Source organism: Pseudophryne corroboree, chromosome 8 (genome assembly GCF_028390025.1).
Source record: "Pseudophryne corroboree isolate aPseCor3 chromosome 8, aPseCor3.hap2, whole genome shotgun sequence".
NCBI classification, from domain to species: Eukaryota; Metazoa; Chordata; class Amphibia; order Anura; family Myobatrachidae; genus Pseudophryne; species Pseudophryne corroboree.
The window spans coordinates 47,478,121-47,492,171 of NC_086451.1; the positions used below are offsets into that span (position 1 = coordinate 47,478,121).

The 14,051-nt window shown below is 49.0% G+C and overlaps 1 protein-coding gene and 1 long non-coding RNA gene across 8 annotated transcripts in view; one reads left to right on the forward strand and one right to left on the reverse strand.

Moving 5' to 3' along the window:
- Nucleotides 1-14,051, forward strand: part of ATP2B3 (ATPase plasma membrane Ca2+ transporting 3) — a 671,061-nt gene that overhangs the window by 438,079 nt on the left and 218,931 nt on the right. For all 7 annotated transcript variants that reach the window (XM_063936325.1, XM_063936321.1, XM_063936322.1 and 4 more), the window contains exons 5-7: nucleotides 2,072-2,329; nucleotides 7,564-7,689; nucleotides 11,586-11,711. In XM_063936325.1, coding sequence (XP_063792395.1) covers nucleotides 2,072-2,329; nucleotides 7,564-7,689; nucleotides 11,586-11,711 — 510 coding nt within the window. The remainder of the gene's footprint in view (nucleotides 1-2,071; nucleotides 2,330-7,563; nucleotides 7,690-11,585; nucleotides 11,712-14,051) is intronic.
- LOC134948387 (uncharacterized) overlaps nucleotides 11,797-14,051 on the reverse strand; it is a 69,463-nt gene continuing 67,208 nt past the window's right edge. Inside the window, exon 3 of the long non-coding RNA XR_010182948.1 lies at nucleotides 11,797-12,051. This is a non-coding gene — a long non-coding RNA (uncharacterized LOC134948387). The remainder of the gene's footprint in view (nucleotides 12,052-14,051) is intronic.

Below are 14,051 nucleotides of genomic sequence, written 5' to 3' on the forward strand. Positions count from 1 at the left end.
GGTAATCAGCAAAACAATCCGCCAAACGTCCAGGGGGTGGTCAGCGCCACAAGGTATCACTGGTTCTCAGACCTGCAGGGCCTATCGTCAGAGCGTCCAATTCTACTTCCGCAACGCCCAGACCTCCTCGTTCAGGGCCCCTGTGTCTACCAGGACCTAGCCCGGCTGTCTTTGACGGCGTGGCTCTTGAAGCTTCCGTCTTAAGGGCTAAAGGGTTTTCTGAGGCGGTCATTCAAACTATGTTGCGGGCCCGGAAACCGGCTTCTGCTCGGATTTACTATAGGGTCTGGCATTATTACTTTGTTTGGTGCGCATCTAACAATTATGACGCTTCCAAGTATAGTACTGCCAAGTTGTTGACCTTTCTTCAGCAGGGCCTGGACTTAGGCCTGCGTCTGGCCTCCCTCAAGGTTCAAATATCTGCCTTGTCGGTGTGGTTTCAGAGAAAGATTGCGACCTTACCTGATGTGCATACCTTCACTCAGGGTGTGTTGCGTATCCAACCTCCCTATGTCCCGCCTGTGGCTCCTTGGGACTTGTCGGTGGTTTTGGAGGCGTTACAAGAGTCTCCGTTTGAACCTCTTGGTTCAGCTGATCTTAAGTGGCTTTCCCTTAAGGTGGTATTTCTGCTGGCTATTGCTTCAGCTAGAAGAGTGTCGGATTTGGGTGCCTTGTCTTGTAGTTCCCCATATCTGATATTTCACCGTGACCAGGTGGTTCTTAGGACTCGTCCTGGATATTTACCTAAGGTGGTTTCTTCGTTCCACCTTAACCAGGAGATCGTGGTTCCGGCACTTGTTTCTCCTGATCTGTCTCCCAAAGAGCGGTCTTTGGATGTGGTACGGGCTCTCCGTATCTATGTGAAGAGAACTGCTTCTATTAGGAAATCTGATTCTCTCTTTGTGCTGTTTGGATTTCACAAACGGGGCTGGCCTGCTCACAGGCAAACTTTGGCCAGATGGATTAGAATGGTGATTGCACATGCTTATGTGAGGGCTGGTCTGTCAGCTCCTGCTCAGATTACGGCCCACTCTACTCGGTCTGTTGGACCTTCTTGGGCGGCCCGCCGTGGTCCGACCCTTGAACAATTGTGCAAGGCAGCTACGTGGTCCTCAGTGAACACGTTCATAAGGTTCTATGCCTTCGATACTGCCGCTTCCCAGGATGCTTCCTTTGGACGCCGGGTTCTTGTGCTCGCTACAGTGCGTCCCCTCCCATAAGGAACTGCTTTAGGACTTCCCCTATGTCTTTCCTTGTGGAGTCCAGTGTACCCCGCAGCAGAAAACGAGTTTTATGGTAAGAACTTACCTTTGTTAAAACTCTTTCTGCGATGTACACTGGGCTCCACAAGGCGCCCACCCTGACACACTTAGCTTCTGTGGGTTGGTATGGCATTAGCCGCTGACACTTCTCCTGTCGTGAGAATGTGGTATATGTGGCTACTAACTGTTGTCGTCTCTTTTCCTGCTACTGCATTGGGCTGGTTAACTAAAAACTGAGCTCCTGTGCAGGGAGGCGGGGTTATAGAGGAGGCGGCGCTATGCATTCTGGGAACAGTCAAAGCTTTGAGCCTGTTGGTGCCTCGGATCAAGATCCTACTCTACACCCCTATGTCTTTACTTGTGTCTTTCCAGTGTACCTCGCAGAAAGAGTTTTAACAAAGGTAAGTTCTTACCATAAAACTAGTTTTTTGGATTGTTGGAGGAAACCCACACAAGCACGGGGAGAATATACAAACTCCACACACATAAGACCCGTGACCTCAGGGCTGTGAGGCAGTAATGCTAACCATTACACCATCGGTGCTGCCCAAAAACCATCAATGTTGCCAATACTGCGGCTGTTAACCCCTCCTCTACCACTGTGTTCCTTGTTAAGGTCTCTCTGTGTGGCATAACAGTCACTTTCACATCCGCTGTGCACCTGTTGTAACCACCATCCCAATAGTCTACATATAGCAACAAAAATAATAGGATATAGCAAAATTCCATAATAAATTGCCCTCTGGTGTTGAGATGTTACGAGCTGTGTGATCACAAAACAAACTTCTTAAATCTTTTTTTTCCCTCAGACTGTGGGAATGTGCAACCTGGAGGCCACGATGAAGGGGAGTCAGAAGCTGGGTGGATAGAAGGAGCCGCCATCTTGTTGTCCGTCATTTGTGTGGTGTGGGTGACGGCCTTCAATGACTGGAGTAAGGAGAAGCAGTTTCGGGGGCTGCAGAGTCGCATTGAACAAGAGCAAAGATTCTCTGTCATCAGAAATGCACAAGTCATACAGATCCCTGTGGCTGAGCTCATCACGGGAGACATCGCCCAGATAAAATATGGTGAGGACGGCTGCAGAGTTGTCACGGTTTCCATCAGTGACATTACTAACCTCAGTAATGGATATTAATATATAGGGGGAGGCAGTGCCAGATTAAGGGCAACTTGGGCCTGGAGCTGAAATTTACAAAGGGCCTAATTGTGTGCGGCAACAAGGGATATGGCTAGTGATATGAGGGGCATGGGGTGCAGTGATCGCGCTGAGCAAAAAAAGTTGTGGGTCTCAGGGACTCCTCACTTTAAGAAATTGGGGTCCTACTCCACGGTTTCTGGGTCCCATCACAATTTATGCATTATAGGCAGTGCTGGGGGAAGGCAGCAGTTGGGGTAGAGCTAGGGGTTGAAGCAGGGAACACTTGGGGCAGGGAGAGGGTTAAGGGCAGGCAGTGCTGGGGGTAGTGAGGAGGTAAGAGCAGGCAACAGTTTGAGAAGTGCTGTGAGTGGGTAGCAGTTGGGGTAGAGGGAGATAAGGGCATGCAGTAGAGGGTAAGGAAAGACAGCAGCTGGGGCAGTACTGGGGCAATGCTGGGGATAGGTAGGGTGTAAGTGTAGGTAGGTACTGGGGGCAGTACCTGGGATAGTGGTAGATTGCAGCTGGGGCCGTATTGGGGGCAAGGAGTGGGTTAGAGGCAGACAGTACAGAGGTAATGCTGGGGGTAGCGAGGGGGTAAATTTAGGGGGTTGAAAGTACACTGCTTTGTAATTATACCACTAAATCACGGTGAAAGGTAGTTTTTTTATTGCAGCAGTAACTGACAATAGAAAACCAGAGGTAGAGGGTGATGCCTTGTGGAGACAGAGAGTGCCAGGAGAGAGGGTGATGGGGAGATAGTGATGCAGAGGGTGAGGCAGTGGGTGACAGGGAGAGGCAGAGGGTGACAGGAGATTGTGATAGTGAGAGGCATTGAGTGACGCCAGGGTGTGGGTGACATAGAGGATAACGGGGAGAGGCCGTTGGTGACAGGGAAGTGAGGTGACAAGTAGATATAGGAGGAGACGGAGAGGCAGTGGGTGACAGGAAAGGGTGATGGGGATAGAGAGGGTGATGGGGAGAGATAGTGGGAGACAGAGAGGCAGTGGGTGACAGTGTCACGTCTCCTTTATGCGTGCACAGGTGAAGCTTGGGCGTACGCTCCAGCTGCTCCAATTGTGATAGATATGAAACAGACCTAAAAGGGGAGGTAATGGGGTAAGGTAGAATGGGGTAAGGGACCAGAGATAGGGGACGAGACAGAGCGGTGGGGATGGAGCCATGATAGAGCAGGGGTTGGGGGGAAGGCGGGACAGAGCGAGTTGGGGCAGACGCTGGGTGATGGGCCTAATTTGCAAAATGTTTCGAAATATTAATTAGAACACTGCAGGATAATTATGGAACCACTGCCTGATACAATGTCTTACCTGGTGAGTGCACCGCCAGGGCCCCAGCACCCTCAGCTATTCCACTGACACCAGATGGTGCGAATGCAGCAGTAGAGACTTCCTCCAATTCTCCCTGAGCCTGGCATTCATGCTGCCTGCCCCAAGTCCTCTCACTCCGTGTCCTGCAGAATCAGATAGAGCAGCAGCACTCCCATCCACACACACAGTGACCCGGAGCAGAGCCGGCCTTAGGCATAGGCAAACTAGGCAAATGCCTAGGGCATTTGGTATGCTTAGGGGCACCAGCAGCTTCTGCTGATTAAAATGATATGTGGCATGCCTATATTCTGTGCGTGACTGCGGCTGTATCTGCATACAAAATGCTACATTGCAGTGTATTCCTGGAAATCACTGTAATGTAGCATTTCATATGCAGATACAGCCGCAGTCGCACACAAAATATAGGCATGCTGCATATCATTTAGAAGCTGCTTGTGCATCCTAGCCACATAGTAATGCAAATAAGATGCATTTTCATAAACAAAAGGCGCCCGTTAGCAGAGCTGCCAGCTGACTCATGCCAGGCATCTCCTGCAGAATTAGCGGCGGTGCTAAGGGGCACCAGCCAAAATCTTGCCTAGGGCATCATATTGGTTAGGGCCGGCTCTGACCCGGAGCACGCTACTGCACAGTGCACACAGCTCCTCAGCATCATCCAGAAGGGGGAAAAGCCCCAGCTGCAGTGTCATAAGTTTATTCCCATTGCCCGGAGGCAAGTTAGAGTTTGGTGCCCCCCACGACCCCCCCTCCCACACAGCTATCTACCCTATTATAGCTATCCCTTCCTCACACAGACCCCCTCCTCCACACACACCGCTATCCCCCTTAGCTCCCCAGAAACACACATACAGCGCACCACCCTCACACAATCCCCCATCACAAAGCTTCTCCCCCTTCCTGCTGCTACAAATCTACCGTCTGCCAGCTCCCTCCTGACTGGTCAGCGGACCTCCCTAGGTGACAAAAAGGGATGGGGCTCACTCACTGATCCCCCTAATTTTTGTGCCACCTAGCTCCTCTCCCCCTTAGATGGCTCCAGCACCATCTTGGCATCCTTTGCCCCTAATACAGACACACAGACCCGACCCTCCCCCCCCCCACCTTCCCCAGACACACACACAGCTATCTACACTATTATAGCTATACCTTCCTCACCCCCCCCCCAAAAAAAACACACACACACACACACACACACACACACACACACACACACACACAGTGCTGTCACCCATTACAGTCAGCTCCCCTGAAACACACATACAGTGCACCACCCTCACACAATACCCCATCAGAAAGCTGTCCTCACACAGACCCAAACCCCCCCCTTACTCAGCTCCCCTCAAACAGCGCACCACACTCACATAGATCCCGCCCCCTCACCTATACCGTAGGTCACCTTTCCTCATGCAGATTCCCACACACAGGCACAGCTCTCCCCAGTCCCCAATCAGCTGCTCTCCCCAGTCCCCAATCAGCTCTTTACTCCCACCACACATCCACACAGCATACGCGCACACACAGCATACACACAGCAAGCTATCCTCCCCACAGACACACAAACTCTTTAGTCCACCCACACAGGGCGGCTCCCCTACACTGAGATCTCCTCCAGGCGCAGTCTTAACGGCCGGCTTTCACTTCCGCCGTGGGAGGATCACTTGCTGAGCATCTGTTTCCAGTGCAGACTGTGCTGCACTGCGTGTCCTGATCACTGCTGCCCACAGTGATTGGGACACAGTGTGAGAGAAGACACCACTTCTGAGAGAGACACTCAGTCGCCAGGAAGGGGGGGGTTGTGGGCTGTCCAATCACTGACCAGCAGTGATCGGGACACGCTGGAGGTGGAGCCGCGGCTGCAGGGGGACTGACCGGGTCTCAGGCGGCGAATAAATGTGGAGATGGGAGGCGCTGCTGGCAGTGAGTGGATGTGGAGACGGGGACGCTGCCGACGGTGATTGGCTGAGACAGGGAATGCGGCTGATTGGTTGGGGAGTCAGAGCGCACCCTGCAGGACCCACTCATATTTCAAAATTGAGTCCCTGACTGCCTATAGCATGTAAAATACACACACATACATACAGTACACACACGTACACCACCTCAACATACACACACACAGTAAACACTACACACACATACCATACGTACACACCACATGCACATACAGTACACACACACTACTGCATATACACACACAGTACACCAACACACACCACCACATATACACACATACAGTACACACACTACTGCTGCTGCTTATATACACACACACCACCACATATATACACACAGTAGAGTACACACATACAGTACACACACCACTGCAGAATATACACTCAGTACAACACACACACACCACTGCTGCATATATATACATATATACACACACACACACACACACACACACTACACTCTACTTATACCTTCAGTACCAGGCTTCCTGCAGCAGCTGCAGCTCCTCGTGTGGTCTGGGGGCGGAGCTTGTGACAGGCTCAGTCAGGACCCCCGAGAAGGAGAGACTGGAGGGGAGGGGTGCCCTCCACACTGCCTGTACGGCTCTCTGTAGCTGATCTCAGAGTGCCGAGCTGAAGGAGGCAAGGTAGGAGAGAGAGGGCAGCCGCTGGCAGTGTGACAGGTAAAAGATTTTTTTCCAGTCAACGCTGTCAGTGAGTCTCCTGTGGGCCTATTTTCAATGGGGGGCCTGGAGCTGCAGCTCCATCCGCCCCATTGTTAATCCGGCCCTGGGGGGAGGTGTATCAAGCCTTGGAGAGAGAGCTAAAAAGTACCAACCGCCAGAAGTATAACTTTGCCCTCCAAATGTTGTAAACCTGACTGACATGATACTATACATTATGCTTTTTAAACAGAAATAAAAAAGTGAGCTGATCAGTATTTAACAATGGGGGTCATTCTGACCCGATCGCACGCTGCAGTTTTTCGCAGTGTAGCGATCGGGTCAGATCTGCGCATGCGCTGGCGCTGTAGTGCGCCGGCGCATGTCCGCCAGTCGCTACACTACGATTGCCTATGCCTGATTGACAGACAGAGGCGGTCGATGGACGGGAGGGGGCGAAACGGTGGCGTTTGGCCGGCATTTCGTGGGCATGGTCCGGCCAACGCAGGCGTAGCCGGACCGTGCGGGGAGTGGCCCGCAGCGCCTGCGTGATGTCACACGCAACCACTGCGGGCCGGGGAGCGATAAGTAGCTCCCGGCCAGCACGCAAAAGCTGTGCTGACCGGGAGCTACTCTTGAAGTGCAAAGGTATCGCCGCTGTACAATGCCTCTTCTGCGGGGGGGCGTCACTGACATGCGGGGCGTCCCCCCGCATGTCTGAGTTCAGGATCGTAGCTGTGCTAAATTTAGCACAGCTACGATCAACTCGGAATGACCCCCAATATCCTTACAGTACATGTTGAATAAAACGAAGACAGAATATTAATAAAGAAAACTGTAACGTGACAACCTTATTGTTGTTTTCCAGTTTTAAAAATAATTCAGCAGCTGTGAGTGCTAGCATGGTCTCTCACGCCTCTCCTGCTAGGGGGCTGCAGATAAAGTGGCTGGTAATCCCTTATCTGGCACATGGAGGAAGATTGACTGGAGATGAAAAAAATAAAAGTTTTTAAACACGCTTTCAGGAACTTTGAAATTGTAATAATTCCAAGAGAACCATTTGCCCTCTAATACATTCTGCTTTGCATGATCCCCCATGGTAGTGACTCACCGATGCTGCATATAGCTGAATGCTGTGAGCAGCATTAATATTGCAGGAGTAAGTGAATGTCATTCATTTTTTAATATCCTCTGATCTTCCAGGCGACCTGCTGCCCGCAGATGGAGTTCTGATCCAGGGGAACGATCTTAAAATTGATGAGAGCTCATTGACAGGAGAATCAGACCACGTGCGCAAGTCTGTAGAAAAAGACCCAATGCTGCTTTCTGGTGAGGATGTGGTCCCCCCTATGCCCCATGCAAAGGATTTGTGTCATTTTTCTGCTATTCGTCTTCTCAGTCATGGGTTTTGTGACGACTTATTATCTTTGTTTCTCCAGTTTGCGAGACATTGTTTGTTTGAAAATGCTATTCTTTGAAAGGGCATCTGTCATCTGCACATAATGGACTGAACCAATAACCAGAATTCTCTAGGAACTTGTGAGGCACGAGGCAATTCGTGCCTCGTGCCCCATTCGTGTCACTAGTTCTGAATGAATGTATAAACTGCATCTTTATAAATTTAGGTTCAGCCTACAAAATGAAGGCCTCTATTTTAGGCAGGCGATGCTCTTACCTCCCAGCATTTGTCCCCGTCCAGATTGTTTGCCCCCCAGCCCCCTTTTCCTCCATTGAAAAGACCTCTGAATCGTGCAAAGTGTGAACAGCATACTCACCATGTCTCCCATCATCCCTGCAGTTGGGATAACGAAGCTGACAACGAGACAATCCCTTCATGTCGGGACTGTCCTACTTTAATGGGGACAGCTGGGATGTATGTACATGTAGAGCTTACAGTCAGGGTCAGACTGGCTCATAGCCATACAGGGGAGATCACCAGTGGGCACGACTGCCTGAGGTCCTCATTCCCTCCACTAGGGGTCAGGTCCCTGAACATGCTCTCAATTTTTACATTATTGCTCCACTAGAGGATCAGCAATTTCTTAGGAGTATGGGTCATAGGGTCGACAGTCATTAGGTCAACCGCTATTGGTCGACAGTGAATAGGTTGACACCTGACATAGGTCAACATGGTCATTAGGTCAACATGAACAAGGGCGACATGGAGATAGGTCGACATGAGTTTTTTAAACAATTTTGGTGTTGTTTTCTTCGTTAAGTGACCGGGAACCCGAATTAGTGCACCGTGTCCCTTCGCATGGCTTGCTGCACTCGCCATGCTTCGGGCAAGGTGCCTCTCTCCGCTAATGCTGCGCTCAGCACAGGGTACTATTCGTAGTCCACGTGGATCGTAAAGTATGGAAAAAGTTCAAGAAATGTAAAAAAATGTGGAAAACTCATGTCGACCTTTTCCCATGTTGACCAAGTACATGTCGACCTAGTGACCATGTTGACCTATAGACCAGGTCGACATAATGCATGTCGACCAATAGTGGTCGACCTAATGACTGTCGACCTAAGTGTGGTTGACCTAGCGACCGTGTACCATTTCTTAGATACTTGGTTGAGATCTATGGACACTACACCAAGATTACTCCTTCTGCCAATCAACGTGTGTCCCCCTGACACAACCTTCCCCCTCTGTTAAAAGACCCTTTTCTTTGCAGACTGACTGTGTCCTCTCTATTGGATGGCCAAGTCCCCCTGTTGTGGCTGGCCACATCCCCTCTGGTGACTGCCCTTAATATTGGGGCCCTACCACTGAGTTTCATGGTGGACCCTTCTTGCCCCAGTCCGACACTGCTTACAGTAGAACGGAGCACAAGGACAATTGACCGTAAAGGAACCTTTATGTGACTATGGGGCTAATTCCAATTTGATCGCAGCAGGAACTTTGGCCCTCATTCCGAGTTGTTCGCTCGTTCTTTTTCATCGCATCGCAGTGAAAATCCGCTTAGTACGCATGCGCAAAGTTCGCACTGCGACTGCGCCAAGTAACTTTACTATGAAGAAAGTATTTTTACTCACGGCTTTTTCTTCGCTCCGGCGATCGTAATGTGATTGACAGGAAATGGGTGTTACTGGGCGGAAACACGGCGTTTCAGGGGCGTGTGGCTGAAAACGCTACCGTTTCCGGAAAAAACGCAGGAGTGGCCGGAGAAACGGTGGGAGTGCCTGGGCGAACGCTGGGTGTGTTTGTGACGTCAACCAGGAACGACAAGCACTGAACTGATCGCACAGGCAGAGTAAGTCTGGAGCTACTCTGAAACTGCTAAGTAGTTAGTAATCGCAATATTGCGAATACATCGGTCGCAATTTTAAGAAGCTAAGATTCACTCCCAGTAGGCGGCGGCTTAGCGTGTGTAACTCTGCTAAATTCGCCTTGCGACCGATCAACTCGGAATGAGGGCCTTTGTTAGCAGTTGGACAAAACCATGTGCACTGCAGGGGAGGCAGATATAACATGTGCAGAGAGAGAGAGATTTGGGTGTGGTGAGTTCAATCTGCAATCTAAATTGCAGTGTAAAAATAAAGCCGCCAGTATTTACCCTGCACAGAAACAAAATAACCCACCCAAATCTAACTCTCTCTGCACATGTTATATCTGCCTCCCCTACAGTGCACATGGTTTTGCCCAACTGCTAAAAAATTTCCTGCTGCGATCAACTTGGAATTACCCTCTATGTTGTCCTCTGGGTACAGTGCTGTTTAATGCAGATTGTTTTGCATTTTTCTCTATAAGAAGAAGAAGAAGAGATAGATGTACAACATTTGCCAGATCATTGTTTAGAGTAATATGTTCCCTCTGCATTCTTCATGCCTACACTTGACAGGTCTGTATAGAGGCTGTGACCCAAGACACCTTCTCTGAGCAGTCTAAATGGTTGTGCAGATGAGTTTCATAGTCGTCGCTCCCTCATCCTCTCTGTGACAGGTGAACGGAGGATAGATGAGAACTGGTGTAGAGATTATTTGTCTCTAAGGAAAAGCACAGCTGCAGTTTGCACACAGCTATTATACCAAGGCAGGCGACAGAGCAGGGGCAGGATAAAGTAGAGCAAATTCTATTTTTCTCCATTCGTCTTCTGGTATCATGTTGTATATCGCTCATCACTATGTATATGGCAGCTGTGATATTGGCATTGATGTCTCTCCACGGAGTTCAGTGATACTTAGGGGTGTGGCCAACCTCCAGAAAGGGTGTGGCTATCTTCCAGAAGGGGTGTGGCCAACCTCCAGCCAGTTGGCCAGTTACTTCCTGCTACCTCCTGTGATTGTATAGGGAGCGACTACAGTACAGTGATAATTGGAGACTCCTCTTGACACCCCCTGGGTTCTTTTACCAGAGGCCAGGTGCTGACAGTAGCCCTGGTGGCATCAAGTATCGCCTACTCTCACCTGGGCACGCTTCCAGATGCGTATGCCTATCTATAAAGCTTTGTCGTGGCACAAGTAATGCCACGGTTCCATGAAAGCCATCTTAGGATGACATTAACAGAAAGAGAAGACTGAAAAATAGGATTTATTGATTTATAGAGACATATAGGGGGCAATCAGGTACTGGCGATGTGCATCAGTGGGGTGCTCGACTGCACACAGATGTACTAAACCTTAAAGAGTGATAAGCTACAAACCAATCAGCTCCTAACTGTCATTTTTTCAAACACAACCTGTAGCATGACAGTAAAGAGCTGATTGGCTGGCATTTTATCGCTCTCCACTTTTTCACTTTCTAAGGCTTAGTACATCTCCTATAAGTTATGGAACCCCTGACATCACAAGTTATTAGCAAACAGGTTATAAGTGCTAAGAATATTTAGCATCCTGACAGGTCCTATACCTGTGTTACTATGAATTACGTCAGCTGCCGAGTGCGTAAACATAGCTGCACTTAGCTGTCCAATTACATTATTAGAGAAACCAGAATGTGCAATGAATTATTGCCAGTAACCTGAATTATACAATGGGATCAGATACACCAAGACAGCAGGTAGACCCAGCGTGATGGGCCACAAATGGCTCCTGCTTCCCCGTCTCTTCCTCCCTTCCTACGGCCAATTCACATTAGGCATAATTGTACTGCAGGCACTTTGGCAGACCCAGTAATGAGATCTGTGCTGTCCTTTATAATGTCCAGGCCTGACTTGAACCAGGCAGGAGACGGATAAGGACGGTGGCCCGGCCACGCTGGGTAGTAGCGTAACTCATGACTCATCTGTTGGCAGGTACCCACGTCATGGAAGGATCTGGCAGGATGGTTGTGACAGCTGTTGGTGTAAACTCACAAACTGGAATCATTTTCACCTTGCTCGGAGCCGGTGGAGAGGAAGAGGAGAAGAAAGACAAGAAAGGTAAATGTCATGGAATTGTTTGCGGTATTGGCTTAGCATTTATCCATAGCCAAAGATAAAATGAGCGATAGTCACATTCCCATGCTTGAGTGTTACTGTGTAGGCTGATATAGTGCAATGGAAAGTATATGCAAATGGCAGAGTGGCAGACGTTTAGCTAATGATGCGTCTAGGAACCAATTTATTGCAGTTAATGGAATGTTTTACCAAGGAGTCCCATAAGGAGCCCTAACCACCTGATCACAAGGGAGTAAGGGACAATAAGATCACTTACTGCTCCCGCAGGCCAGTCTCTGCAGAAATCGGCGTGTCTCAGTCTGCTTCATTTGGGCTCTCAGTACTATTAATGTGGGGGGAAAGAAGGAGAAAAGTTTATAATGCTATCCATTTATTTATGTTATTAATAAGCATTTTTGTCAGGGCAGTACGGATGGTGTAATGGTTAGCATTACTGCCTCACAGCACTGAGGTCATGGGTTCAATCCCCACCATGGCCCTAACTTTGTGGAGTTTGTATATTCTCCCAGTACTTGTGTAGGTTTCCTCCCGGGGCTCCGGTTTCCTCCCACAACCCAAAAATATACTGGTAGGTTAATTGGCTCCTAACAAAAATTAACCCTAGCATACACGTGTACATGTGGTAGGGAGTATAGATTGTAAGCTCCACTGGGGCAGGGACTGATGTGAATGGCCAAGTATTTTCTGTAAAGCGCTGCGGAATATGTGTGCGCTGCATAAATAACTGGTAATAATAATGTTTTTTATCTGTTATTGGCATCCTAAGCGATCACAGGGCAGGTGTTGTGCAAGTGCAAGAAGTAGTGTGAATGCTTGATGAATAAGCCACTGGTGGTTACCGCCGGCAGTAGCAGTGCTATCGCTAGTAGCAACCCTTTCTGGGGATAGTGATTTTCTCCCTTTGATAAATCTGCCTTTAGCCACTTGCCTGGCATCGTCGCATCAGATGCGACCATGCCTGCAAGTGCTCTATCTGACCTGGTCACACAGGATGCGACCAGTCAGATAGAGAGTGTTAGCAGTGGCAGGGAAGGGAAACTTTCCTCCGCTGCTGCTGTCAGAGGGACCGGAAGGTCCCTCTGCCTCCCTGCACTCTCCCCGTGTCTGCCGTGCTGCCGATCACTGCTGATCAGTCAGCACGGCAGGATCTGTCCCACCCGTGTATCTGGAAGCTGTCCCGTCTTTCAAAATGAAAGCCGTGATGGTCGCGATGTTCCGATGGTCACGATGTTCCTGATTGATGTTTAACCCCCCCCCCCCCCCCCCCCCCCGCAAAAAAATAATATATATATATATATATATATATATATATATATATATATATTTTTTATTTTTATTTATTTTTACTAAAATCATTTGGGATAGGGTTAAATTCATGTTCTTCACCTAATTCACTCATTAAAAAAACGACAATTTCTGAACTTTTTTTGCTAAATAAATAGTCAGTTAAGTGTCCTTGTTTCAGACTGAAACTTACCAGTACCAGAAAGAGGTGGAGATGTGCAATTAAAGAGGATCACTATTATACGTGTACAATCTAGGCAGCCACTATATATTCTCTGGGGAACAAGTATTCATAGGAACAGAGCCAGTGACATCACTAAGAATGCAGCCTATCACTTTATTACGAATCAGTGACATCCCTGAGAATGCAGCCTATCACTTCACTACGAATCAGTGACATCACTGAGAATATAGCCTATCACTTTACTACTAATCAGTGACATCCTTGAGAATGCAGCCTATCACTTCACTACGAATCAGTGACCTCACTGAGAATATAGCCTATCACTTTACTACAAATCAGTGACATCCCTGAGAATGCAACCTATCACTTCACTACGAATCAGGGGGAGGGGGGATGTTAGGTTTAGGCTGCCGGGGAAGGGGTGGGTTAGGTTGCAGGAAGGGGGGTTTAGGTTTAGGCTGCGGAAGGGGGGTTAGGTTTACGCACCCCCAGGGAGAGCTAGGGTTAGGCTGCAGGAGGAGGGAGGGGGGGGTTAGGTTTAGGCCGTGGAAAGAGAGGTGTTAGGTTTAAGCACCACCGGGGAGGGTTAGGGTTTATCTAAGAGGGGGGGAAGGTTAGGTTTAGGATGCGGGAAGGGAGGTCAGGGGGCAATAGGAAAACGTAAGTATAATTAACTTATCCCTGTCGAGATTCTCAATATCGGGATGCCGTCTGTATTTTGACCGTCGGCATCCCGAACGCCAGTATATTGGACCGAACCCATCTCTAGTAACTACTTATGTGAATATTCCTACCAGAAAAACAGAAAAGAACACTGCAATATGGTCTGGCTTGCCTGGATGTAAGAATACTGT